At 36.7% G+C, this 13281-nt stretch overlaps 1 protein-coding gene across 1 annotated transcript in view; it reads left to right on the top strand.

Annotated features, from left to right (window-relative positions):
- The first annotated feature begins 501 nt into the window (after window positions 1–501).
- Window positions 502–13281, top strand: part of Kif11 (kinesin family member 11) — a 49291-nt gene continuing 36511 nt past the window's right edge. The window contains exons 1-4 of the mRNA XM_015500122.2: window positions 502–873; window positions 11940–12072; window positions 12300–12397; window positions 12493–12571. Coding sequence (XP_015355608.1) covers window positions 797–873; window positions 11940–12072; window positions 12300–12397; window positions 12493–12571 — 387 coding nt within the window. The 5' untranslated portion in view covers window positions 502–796. The remainder of the gene's footprint in view (window positions 874–11939; window positions 12073–12299; window positions 12398–12492; window positions 12572–13281) is intronic.

The raw sequence follows: 13281 nt of genomic DNA on the forward strand, positions 1-13281 counted from the left end.
AAAGGATAAAGTTCAGAGTCCATCCATGACACTCATCATGTCTATTTCATCACGATTGTGTTAGTTTTACCTCTTAACACTTCCTAATTATTCTGGACTGTCTCCGGAAGTTCGGTTCGTTTCGGACTTCTCTTCTGTACTCCAATACCACTCTTTTAAAATTAAAAATTTCTTGTAATTACAACCACGGTCGGCCTTTCCTGTGCACTTACTATAAAGTGCTGATCTAAGCTACTGAGCCGCACAAGCTCATTAATTCTCACCACAACCTTCTGAGATGGCTACTATTATTTCCATTTTGTAGTTGAGGGAATTTTGGGTTAACAACGTTATGTAAGACCAAGCTTGAAGGTGACGCTTTGACCCCAGATCTCTCTCCCCGGCTACGAGTTCCGGGGGCGCGCGGACAGACGGGTTTTTCACTTTCCCGCGGGCCACGCCCCTTAGGCGGGGATCCGGCGATGACATCACGTCCCATGGTGCTTTGCGCGCCCGCGCTACTATTGGCTTGGCAAATAGGCTCCTGTTTCAAATTGTGGCGCCGAGTCGTTGCAGAGTTTCTGGGCAGTGACAAGATTGGGTATTCTGTCCGGCTAGAGCGGGACAGGTCACCCACCGCCAGTCAGAGTCCTGGGTGGAGATCCGGGACGGCTAGCTGCGTGCGTCGGTCCTCCTGTCCGCGGCGGCACCCGGCGGAGGAGGCAAGCACGCGGGCCCGCATAGGTCGCCGAACCTCTTCAAGCCCCACAGCGCCCTAGTCCGCCGCCAGGCCTTGATTTTTTTGGCGGGGACAGTCATGGCGTCCCAGATAAATTCCTCCGCGAAGAAGAAAGAGGAGAAAGGGAGGAACATCCAGGTGGTGGTGAGATGCAGGTAGGAGAGACCTATTGGATTCTGAGAGTCGGTCTTTGCTGCTGGGCTCCCTCCTGCGCAGTCCCAGGAGAGAAGAGTTTTGTTTGCGTTTCCCGAGGGGATCCGGCTTACGGGTTTCTTGGTCCGTATCTGGTTACGTTCTGCTCAATAAGAATGATACTAGTTGGTGTAAGATGTAAAGTAGGGTCTGTTTTTCAGGCGAAAAAAAGGATGCTTGTGTTACAGGTTATAGTTAAACTGCTATTCAGGAGAGTTTTTGATCATTGTTCTTTACGGGAAGGTGCGTTATTTTTGAACTAATATCGATAAAGACTTAGGTGTCAGTTTTATGCGGTTGATACTCCATGCATTTTGTCAATTTAGAAATAGCACTGCATACCTACTTTGCAGATTGATTAGCGTTTATCTTGGGGTTATCTCCCATCACTTCGAAAAAAGTAATTGCTTACTTTCTTTAACTATTCTAGATACAGTATCTTTTACATCTCTGTTAAGTAAACCTTGCTGATTTTTTTTTAAGAGAGAGAGAGGGAATTTTTTTTAATATTTATTTTTTAATTTTCGGCGAACACAACATCTTTGTTTTATGTGGTGCTGCTGAGGATCAAACCAGGGCCGCACGCAAGCCAGGCGAGCGCTCTACCGCTTGAGCCACATCCCCAGCCCCAAACTTGCTGAATTTAAACATTGCAAGTTACGTTACAGAAGAACTAGACAGCTTAAGTTAGTGTAGGTGTCTGGTTGTGCGGCAACTTGACTTTCCTTTGTGGAATCATTTGTTCATATACCAAAGGAGACAGAATTTTCGGGATGAGGGGTGTTTAGGGGTGTGTTCAACTCCCTCCAGACTGTTTTCCAGATAACTTCTCAATCTTTGTGTTCTTTAAGAAACTGGGGTTTCGATATTTTGTCAGGCTGGCATTAACTCTTGGGCTCAAGGGATCCTTCAGCCTCACCCTCTCAAGAGCTGAGATTACAGAAGTGCGCCACCGCGCCCCAGTTTAACTAGTAGAAGAAGAACATAATTGTTGTAGAAACTGCTGCTTAATTAGAGATTGAATTATTCAGTTTCTTAGAGGCTCTTCACGTATACTGTATATGTATCTGTGTGTCTGTTTTTGTTGCTGTTGTTAAAAGTTGCTCTTGCTACTTTTCTGTACCCAGAAGTATCCTAAAATTAAAATGTTATTTTAAAAAACCTTTATCAACAAACTTTCTTTGATTTTGGTTTACTCAAATATGGTGACTTGAATTGTAGGTATCTAAGGTGATGACTGAGTTTCCAAACTAAGTGTCAGAGAGGAAATTATGTAGGAACCTTAAGCCTAGTCAATGATGACACTTGCTAGTTGAGGTTCTTGGGCTTTTTAAATTTTTTTTTCCAAATGTAATTTTTTTTTATTTTGATGTCTAAATATAAGGAAATGTGCCTTCTGTGGAAAAAATATTTCAGAATTATAAAAAGTTATGAAGAACACTGTAGCAAACATTGAGTATCTATCACCCAAATTAAGAAACATAATAATCCTTATAGCTGGAGTCTCCCATGGACCTCTCCCTATGCCTCCTCATCCATCCACAGTTAACCATTTTCTTGACCTTGATGTTTATTATCTTAATATATTTCAAGCCTTACCTTTTTTTTTATATATCTACTTTTTTTTTTAAGTTGTAGATGAACACAATACCATTATTTTATTTATTTGCTTTTAGGTGGTGTTGAGGATCAAACCCAGTGTCTCACACATGCCAGCCCCAGCCTGAAGGAGGTTTTTTTACTTTATCACCAATGAAAAATCCTCTGATCTAACATGTACAATAATTTTTATATAGAGAGGGTTTCTACTTTTTCTTTTCTAGTTAGGCTTTTCTCTTTCCCTTCCTGGTGCAAGTCTGTCATTAAGCATAAATAAATAATAACATGAATTACTATGCCTTCAGGGATTGGCAAATATTTTCTGTAAAGAGTCTGGATAAATAAGTATTTATTTTATTTAAATACTTTGCAGGCTACACATGGTCTCAGTGACATATTCTCTGGTTTTATTTTTTTTGAACAATACTTTAAAAACTGTAAAAATTATTTTAGATCTTTGGCAGGGCAAGAGCCAGATTTTATACAGACCTCCTGTATTCCCCCTTCCAACAACTTCCCTCTTTTCTATTCCCCCAGTTTTTAAAATATTCCAAATGCATATAACATAAAATTTACCACCTTAATCCTTTTAAGGAAACAACTTCAGTGGCATTTAATATATTCATAATATTGTGCACCCATCACCTTCATCCATCTGCATAATTCTTCATCTTGAAAAACTGAAACTCTATACTCACTAAACAATAACTCCACATTTCCCCCTTTCCCTGGCCCCTGTCCATAGTTTTTCCACTCATTACCTCATATAAGTGGAATCATAATGTAGTATTTATCCTTTTGTGATGGATTTATTTCACTTGAATAATGTCCTTAAGGTTCATGCATGTTGTAGTACATGTCAGAATTAGTTTTATGTTTAAGGCTATGTGTAGTACACCATAGTATGTATGTATCACACTTTGTTTCTTCATTTATGTGTCTGTGGACACTTGGGTTTCTTCCACATTTTAGCTATTGTGAATAATGCAACTAGGAACATGAGTATACAAATACCTCTTTTGAGACCCTGTTTTCAGTTATTTTGGGTATTTAGCCAGAATTAGGATTGCTAGATTATATGATAATTCTATTGCTAATTGTTTTGAGAAGCTAATATCCTGTTTTTCACAGTAGCTACATCATTTTACATTTCTCACACAGTGCAAGTGTTTCACTTTCTTTGCGTCGGTATCGGGATTAATTTGCGTCTGAATTAATTTGCGTCTGTATTAACATTTATTATTTTCTGCTTTTTTTTTTAAATTTTTTTTTAGTTATACATGGACACAATGTCTTTATTTCATTTATTCATTTTTATGTGGTGCTGAGGATCGAACCCAGGGTCTCACACGTGCGAGGCGCACGCTCTACCGCTGAGCCACAACCCCAGCCCCATTTTTCTGCTTTTTTTTGATAGTAGCCATCCTAATGGGTATGAGGTGGGGTATTTCATTATTTTTTTTTTTATTGCATTCCTCTAATGATTAATCATGTTAAGCATCTTTTGATGTACTTATTGGCCATTTGTATATCTTCTTTGGAAAAATGTCTAAGTCCTTTGCCCATTTTTTAATTGGATTTGTTTTGTTGTTCACTTTTAGTTCTTTACATATTCTGAATATTATATTAATCCCTTTTCAGATGTATGATGTGCACAATTTTTAGCCCATTCTGAGGATTGTCTTTTTGTATATGCCTTGTTGATTGACAAGGGCATTTAACCACTGAGTGGCCTCCCTAGCCCTCTTAATTTTTTGAGACAGAGTCTCACTAAGTTGCTTAGGGCTTTGCTCATTTTCTGAGGCTGGCTTTGGAATTGTGATGCTGCTGCCTCAGCCTCATGAGTTGCTGGGATTACATGCCAGTGATACAGTCTTTTGATGCCTACAATTTTAAAATTTTTATTAAGTCCAATTGTTTATTTTCATTGTTGCCTTGCTTTGGTGTGACATCCAAGAAATCACTGAAAAGTTCATTCTCATGAAGCTTTTGCCCTATGCTTTCTTCTAAGAGTTTTTAGAGTTATAGGTTTAAAGATTTAAAGTCTGATCCATTATAAGTTACTTCATTCTTTCGAATGTGGATGTCCAGTTTTCCCCACCATTTGTTGAAAAGTCTCTTTCCCTACTGAATGGTCTTGTCTTCCTTGTAAAAAATCATTTGCCCATATATGAAAGGATTTATTTCTGGGTTTTCTATTCTAATCCTTTTGTCTAATTGTCTGTCTTTATGCCATTACCTGACAATTTTGCTTATTATAGCTTTGTAGTAAGTTTGGAAGTCAAAAATTATGAGTCCTCCAACTTTCTTCTTCAAGATTGTTTTGGTTATCTAGAGACACCATATGACTTTTAGGATGACTTTTTCTATTTCTGCAAAACATGCCATTGAGATTTTAATAGGGATTATGTTCAATTTGTAGATCACTTTGAGTATACATCTTTTTATATATATATATATTTTGATATTGAGAATAGAACCCAGGGATACTTTAGCACTGAACTATACCCAGCCCTTTTTATTTTTTTTACTCTGAGACAGGGTCTCCCTGAGTTGCTTAGAGCCTCAGTTGCTGAGGCTGGCCTTGAACTTGCAATCCTCCTGCCTTAGTCTCTTGAGTCACTGGGATTACAGAGATGATCACCACACTTGGCTTAATGTCTTAATATTACTCCTCCAGTTCATGAACATAGATATGTTTCCATTTATTTATGTATTTTATTTTTTTCAGCTATGTAGTTTTTTTTTAAGTACAACCCATGTGATCCTGTGAGTGTTTTCATTCATTGTATTAATATGATATATTATGTTGATCATTTTACATCCTTGGTTAAATTAATTCATAAGTATTGGATTCTTCTTGATGCTATTTTAAACAGAGTTGTTTTTGTAACTTCCTTTTTAATATGTAGAAATGCAACTGACTTTTTTGCATGTTGACTCTATACTTTGCTGAATTCATTTTTTAAAAATACTTTTTAGTTGTTGATGTACCTTTATTTTTTAAATTTATTTATATGTGGTGCTGAGGATGGAACCCAGTGCCTCACACATGCTAGGCAAGTGCTCTGCCACTGAGCCCCAACCCAGCCCTGAATACATTTATTAAACAGTTTTTTGTGGAATCTTTAGGGCTTTCTACATATAAATTATCATCTTTGAACAGAGATAATTCTACTTCTTCCTCTGCAGCTAAATGTCTTTTATTTATTTTTTCTGCCTAGAACTTCCTGAACTTTGCTGAATAAAACTGGTGAAAGTGTACATCTTTGCTTTTTTTTTTTTTCTTCCCAGTTACCGGGTATTGAACTCAGGGGAGCTCTACCACTGAGCTACATCCCTAGTTCTTTTTTTTTTAAATATATTTTTTAGTTGTTGATGGACCTTTTAAATTTTATTTTGTTCATTTATTTATTTGGGCTGTGCTGAGAGTCCCTGCCTCCCACGTGTAAAGGAAGCACTTTGCCACTGAGCCACAACCTCAGCNNNNCCCCCCCCCCAGCTCTTTTTATTTTTGGCAGTGCTGGGGAAATTTAGGGCTTCATGCATGCTAGGCAGTGCTCCACTGCTGAGCTACATCCCCTGCCCTGTTTTTTTTAGTCAGGGTCTCATTAAGTTGCCAAGACTAGCCCAGGGGGCTGGGGTTGTAGCTCAGTGGTAGAATGCTTATCTAGCACACATGAGGCACTGGCTTAAATCCTCAGCACCACATAAAAATAAATACATAAAATAAAAATGTTATATCCATCTGTAACTAAAAAATACTAAAAAAAAAAAAAAAAAAAAATAAGACTAGCCCAGAATTTAGGATTCTCCTATCTTAGCCTCAGGAGTCTGGGATTACAAGCATGTTCCACCCATGCCCAGTTTGCTTTGCACTTGATCTTATTTATTTATTTATAATTGTAGTTGGGCACAATACCTTTATTATTTTTATGTGATGCTGAGGATCAAACCCAGAGCCTGCATGTGCTATGCCGCTCTACCCCTGAGCCACAGCTCCAGTCCCTGCACTTGATCTTAAAGGAAAAGCTTTCAGTCTTTGACCATTGAGTGTGATATTTCTGGTAGATTTTTCACGTATGACTTTTACTATGTTGATGTACTTTTCCTTCTATTTCCCCATTCATTGTTTTTATCGTGAAAGGGTTTTTGTCAAATACTCTTTTCTGCACCAGTTGATATGATTCTGTGTCTTTTTTCCCCCCTTCATTCTGTATCACATCAATCAGTTTTTGTGTGTTTAACCATCCTTGCATTCTGGGGATGATTCCCATTTGGGAGTGTATATAATCTTTTTAATATGCTACTGAGTTCAGTTTACTAGTATTTTGGTGAGCCTTTCTTTTACCCTGTGCTGGATATGAAATCCAGAGCCTCATACAAGCTAGTTATGTGCTCTACCATTAAGCTATACTCTTATCCCCTTGTGGAGCATTTTTGAATCAGTGTCCATAAGATATACTTATCTGTAGATTTCAAATGGTGTGTTTGACTTTGGTATTAAGGTAATGCTGTTCTCATAGAATGAGTTAGGAAATATTCTCTCCTCTTCAATTTGAGAAGATTTGGTACTAGTTCTTTTTTGTTTTTATTTATTTATTTATTTATTTTAATATTTATTTTTTAGTTTTCAGTGGACACAACATCTTTGTTTGTATGTGGTACTGAGGATCGAACCCGGGCTGCATGCATGCCAGGCGAGCGCGCTACCGCTTGAGCCACATCCCCAGCTCAACTAGTTCTTTTTTGAAATATTTGGTAGAAATTACCTTGAACTCATTAGTCTAGGACTTTGGCATATTTTTGATTATTGCTTCAATCTGCTTACCAACTACTTATAGGTCAGATATTCTATTTTTTGTGATTTAGTGTGGCTAGGTTTTATATTTCTAGGAATTTGTTCATTTCGGTTATAGTTGTTGGTGTGCAATTGTTCATAACACTTAACAATCCTTTTTACTTCTATTGAGTCAGTAGTAATGTTCCCACTTTCACTTTTGATTTTAGTAATTTGAGCCTTTTTCTTCCGTAGTTGATCTAGCTATGTCAACTTTGTTGATCTTTTTGAGGAATTGGCTTTTTGTTTCATTAATTTTCTATATTATTTTCCTCTTCTCTGTTTTATCTTTAATCTTCATTATTTTCTTTCTTCTCCTGTCTTTGAGATTAATTCATTCTTTTTCTAGTTCCTTAAATTGCAAAAATAGAGTGCTGATATGAGATCTTTCCTGTTTATTTGTTTGTTTGGTATTGATGGTTGAACTTAAGGGTGCCCAACCACTGAGTTACATTCCCAGCCCTTTTTATTTTTTGAGACAGCATCTTACTGAATTTCCAAGGCTGGCCTCAAGTTTGCAATCCTCTTGCTTCCACTTCCCAAGTTGCTAGGATTACAGGTGTGCATCTCCATGCCCAGCTCCTGCTTTTTTAATATAGGATTTAATATAGGATTTATAGCTATAAAGTTTCCTTTTAGCAATGCTTTTGCTGTATCTTATGAATTTTGATATGTTGTTTTAATTTCATTTGTCTTTTAAGTATTTTCTCATTTCCCTTGTGATTTCTTCTTTGATTCTTGGTCACTTAAGTACACATACATTTTTTTTTTTTTAAATGCATCTACTATACTTTTATCTCAGTACCTTTGGGATTTCTTTTCTTTCTCTCTCTATTTTAGGGGGAGTGATAATGGGGATTTAACTTGTGTTCTTTATCATTTAACTACACCCCTACCTCTTCTTTTTTTTTTTTTTAAACTTTAAGACAGGTTTTCCCTAATTTGCCAAGGCTGGCCTGGAATTTGTAATCTTCCTGCCTCAGCCTCCAGAGTCTCTGGGATTGTGGACCGCTGTGTCTAGAGGCCTTTGCAATTTCTATTCTGTACCAGAAAAGCTTTTCCTCCCAAAGATCTACAATGAATGGCTCCCTCACATTTTAATGTTTTTCTTGTGGGTTTTGTTTGTTTTATTCCTTCAGGTTTTAGATTGGTGGGGCTGGGGCTGGGGCTAGGGGTGGGGTGGGTGGGTGGGTATTGGGTATTGAACCCAGGGACACTTTGCCATTGAGTTAGAAATAGAATTTAAATTGCAAAATAGCTCTTTTTTAGTTTTTATTTTGAAATAAGTTGCTTAGGGCTTCACTAAGTTGCATATTTTATTTTATTTTTTATTTATTTATTTTTTAAATATTTATTTATTTATTTTTAGTTTTCGGCGGACACAACGTCTTTGTTTGTATGTGGTGCTGAGGATCGAACCCGGGCCGCATGCGTGCCAGGCGAGCGCGCTACCGCTTGAGCCACATCCCCAGCCCCAAGATAGAACTTTAAAAAACATTTTTTTTAAATCATTAATCTCTCTTTCCTCACCATTTTGGTTGTTTAAATTTTTATACTGAGACCAACAAATTGATGTGTTTGTTAGCGTAATCAGTGGTGATTTTGCAGTTTTGAATTAGCTAGAGAAATCTGGATAGGAAAATAGTGGCTCAGCAGTACTCTTTCTACTAGTACAGATAGTTCCAAAAGCTCCTCTAGGAGTTTTGATGACTTTTAGGAATGTGTGATCTATATGAATTTCCTATGACTCAATTCTGACAACTTGATCCGTATTTACTTGGTAACTTAATCATGTGCCCAGGCAAGAGAGTTCAGGGATGCGAGGAATAATAGAGTAATTGGCTTTAGTCATTGGAGAGCAGTTCACCCCACTTGTTGATACTTTCTTAGCCTACCTCCATATAAGTAGAATGTTTAATAATATTGCATATTCATTTGTGTTGTATGCATTGTGTAGGCTTAGTACAATTGGCAAATGATATCATTATGAGATGTTTTCTGGGAATTGTTCAGTTTCCTGATATCACAAATTTGGTCTTCTTTTTTTTTAATTAAAAAAATTTTAGTCATAGATGGACATACTACTTTTATTTTATTTATTTATGTGGTGCTGAGGATAGAATCCAGTGCCCCACACATGTGAGGCAAGCGCTCTACCATTGAGCCTGAATCCTAGCCCACATATTTGGTCTTCTGATCACTCAAAAGTAAGCTAGTGAAATTGCACACTCCTTCTGTTGTCTGAGTTTATGTAACAGGTATAGCTTTCTTAAAATACATGTATACGTGGGCTGGGATTGTAGCTCAGTGGTAGAGCGCTCGCCTAGCACGTTCGAGGCCCTGGGTTTGATCCTCAGCACCAAAAAAAAAAAAAAAACCCCAAAACCCCAACATGTATATGTAAAGTTGTTTTCTTAGAAACATGAATGTTTACAACCATTGATTTTTAGGAAATTGTTACTACATATTCTGTTTTATGATGTTTTCATGAAGCCTGTTATACAAAGCGGCTTCTGATGAGTAATGATAACCAATTTTAACTGCCTATATGTACCAGATTGTGAATTAACCACACACACACACACACACACACACACCCCAAAAACCAAAAAAACCACACAATAAAATGGAGTTTGCAAATATAAAAAATATATATGTAAGCTAATGACATGAGGTATGCTATGGGGAATTGAGGTATCCTTTTAAAATAAATGGTAACTTGGGTTGTCTAGTGATAAGGGGAAGATAATTTCCTATTTGGCTCTTCCTTCCAAAATGTACACTACTCAGTGAGGGAAATGAACTTGGAATAACAGGTTGTTTCCTTTGGCCCAACTGTGCATTATGTGTATAAATGTCTTAATGGATGCTGCTCTATGGACTGTGATTCTTTTTAGTTTCCCCATCATTCCTCTTAGAATGACATTTTTTTAAAAAATATTTTTTTAGTTATACATGGGCACAATATCTTTATTTTGTTTATTTATTTTTTATGTGGTGCTGAAGATCGAACCTAGGGTCTCACACGTGAGAGGCGAGTTCTCTACCGCTGAGCCACAACCCCAGCCTCTAGAATGACATTTATTAAGTAAAGTAGTAACACAAATATTTGAGAACCTATTGTATGCTAAGCATAGTAGTGAGCCCCAGGGAAACAGTAAACTAAACAGGATTTCTTTCCCTAGCAGTCTGAGGTCTACTAAGAAACACTGGCAAATTATTATATGAGAAGTGATGTTTAAGAAAGGATAAATAAGGGCTGGGTTATGGCTCAGTGGCAGAGTGCTTTTGCCTAGCATGTGTGAGGTACTGGGTTCGATCCTCAGCACCATATAAAAATAAATAAATGAAATAAAGATATTGTGGCCACCTAAAAACTAATACACATATTTATTTTATTTTTTAAAGAAAGAAAGGGTACCTAAAAGGTGCTTTAGGAATATGGGGCACAATTCAATGTGATCTTTAGACAAGTGGGGGAGGGAAGTGTCCTGGGAAGAATTCCCTGAAGAAATAATCTTCTAAGTGAAATACCTTTTTTTAGGCAGTTCAGTAGAATGAATCAGTGATCCTATATGTTTGAGCAATGTAGCCCTTCTATTCCATTTTTTTCATTTGAAAAATAAATCTAGTGATACTATAAATGTCACAATGTTGTGAGGACAAAGTGAGTTAGCACATATTAAGTATTGGGAACAATGAGTACTTGACACATGGTGCTCAACATATTTGTCATTATTTTTTATCTACTATTTATTTTGTGCCAGATATACACTGGACGTTTTGCATTTTGAATAAAAATTGACCTGTTATTTCTATGCCATCATAACCTAACTTGATTAGATTGTAAGAATAGTGAAAATAGAATTCTGGGGGGGAAAAACAGCATTTTTGACAACTTAGCATCCACTCGAAGAAACTGTTAGAATTTGGTTGCGGGGGAACCATACTGGAGGTTGAGCCCAAGGACATTTTACCATTGAGCTACATCCCTAGTACTTTTTATTTTTTATTTGAGACAGGGTCTGACGAAGTTACTGAGACTGGCCTCAAACTTGGCCTCAAACTTGCATTGTTCCTGCCTCAGCCTCCTGAATGACTGGAATTATAGCTGTGTGCCACCACACCCTGCAAAACTGTTAGGATTGTAATGTTTTATATATCTTTGAAAATTTTTTTAAAAAGAATTTTATTTCTGGGACTAAATCCTTATAATTTTCTCTGCTTTAGCATTTAGCCCCCACTTAATCCTCATCACTAACAGTGAGTCACAGCTTCATATTTCACTTTTTTCTTTTTCTTTTTTTTTTAAGGTGAACACAATATCTTTATTTTATTTTTATGTGGTTCTGAGGATTGATCCCAGTGCCTCACGCATGCCAGGCGAGCACGGCACCACTTGAGCCACATCCCAAGCCCCTTCACATTTTTCTTATCAATGTTGTTAGTGAAAATGTCTTGTTGTTTTTTTTGGTTATGGTATGGAACCCCCCAGGGCATCATGCATGCCAAGTAAATTCTCTACCACCGAGCCACATCCCCATCCCAAATTAAGAGTTCTTGAATAACTTTGGGTTTTTGTTTTTACAGACCATTTAATTTGGCAGAGCGGAAAGTTAACGCCCATTCAGTAGTGGAGTGTGATCACGTTCGAAAAGAAGTTAGTGTACGAACTGGAGGATTGGCTGATAAGAGTTCAAGGAAGACATATACTTTTGACATGGTACTTACTTTCTTATAAAATGGTGCTACTTTTTAATTATTCACTACTGTAAAGTAATCCTAATGTACATATTTCTCCTGGAAAATGGCATACTCTTATGAATTTCAGTTATCTCTTCCAGTTGTTAAGTGATTTCTCATGAGCTGAATTAGTTAACATATTACAAGTAAAATTATTAAAATGAATATCTTTTACATTTTCTTTAAGAAATTTCTTTATCTTAATAGGTTTTTGGAGCATCTACTAAACAAATCGATGTTTACCGCAGTGTTGTTTGTCCAATTCTGGATGAAGTTATTATGGGCTATAATTGTACTATCTTTGCGTAAGTTGATGAAAATTTATATGTATGTGTTTTTTCAAATTTATGAAAAGGTTTATGTATTTGTTTTTGATCAAACACTTTGTTAATCTTGACAGGTATGGCCAAACTGGTACTGGAAAAACCTTTACTATGGAAGGTGAAAGGTCACCTAATGAAACATATACCTGGGAGGAGGTATTTTTTATAACACATTTATCTCTAATATGGCAGAAATTTAGCAGAATAAAACTTGTGTGTGAGTCTCTCACGAAATAGAGAAGTTCAGAATACCCATGTCAAACATGAATTTAGGAATGGGGTATCATACTGTTCTTTGTAACTTTCATTGCCTCACTGCAAAATCCTTTCTTTTGTTTTATAAATTGGGCACAGCAAGAGTAAGGCACATTAACTAATAATAAAATAGAATAATTATGGCATTATGACACATTATAATTATGACAATAATGTATTATAATAAAAGTTATGTGACTGTGGTCGCTCTCTAAATATCTTATTGTACTTTTCACCTTTCATTTAAAAGGAGCACTTTACGGCCTCTCTTTGATATTTCCAAATTGCTACTATTGATACCCTTAATGCTTTGGGGGACATTACTAAATAAAATTAGTGGTACCTGAATCCTAGGGCAATTGATCTAATAACCAACAGGGCTACCAGAGACTAATAGGCAGGAAGCATATATTGTGTGGATGTGCTGGATAAGTGGATGATTTCATGTCCCTGTCTGGATGGTGTAAGATTTCACCATGCTACTCAGAATGGTGCACAGTTTAAATTGTAATAAAATGTTTATTTCTGGAATCTTCCATTTAATATTTTGGACTGTGGTTGATCATGAGTAGCTGAAACCACAGAAAACAAAACTGTGAATAAGAAAGGGG

The sequence above is a fragment of the Marmota marmota genome, unplaced genomic scaffold (assembly GCF_001458135.2).
Source record: "Marmota marmota marmota unplaced genomic scaffold, marMar, whole genome shotgun sequence".
In the NCBI taxonomy this organism is placed as follows: domain Eukaryota; kingdom Metazoa; phylum Chordata; class Mammalia; order Rodentia; family Sciuridae; genus Marmota; species Marmota marmota.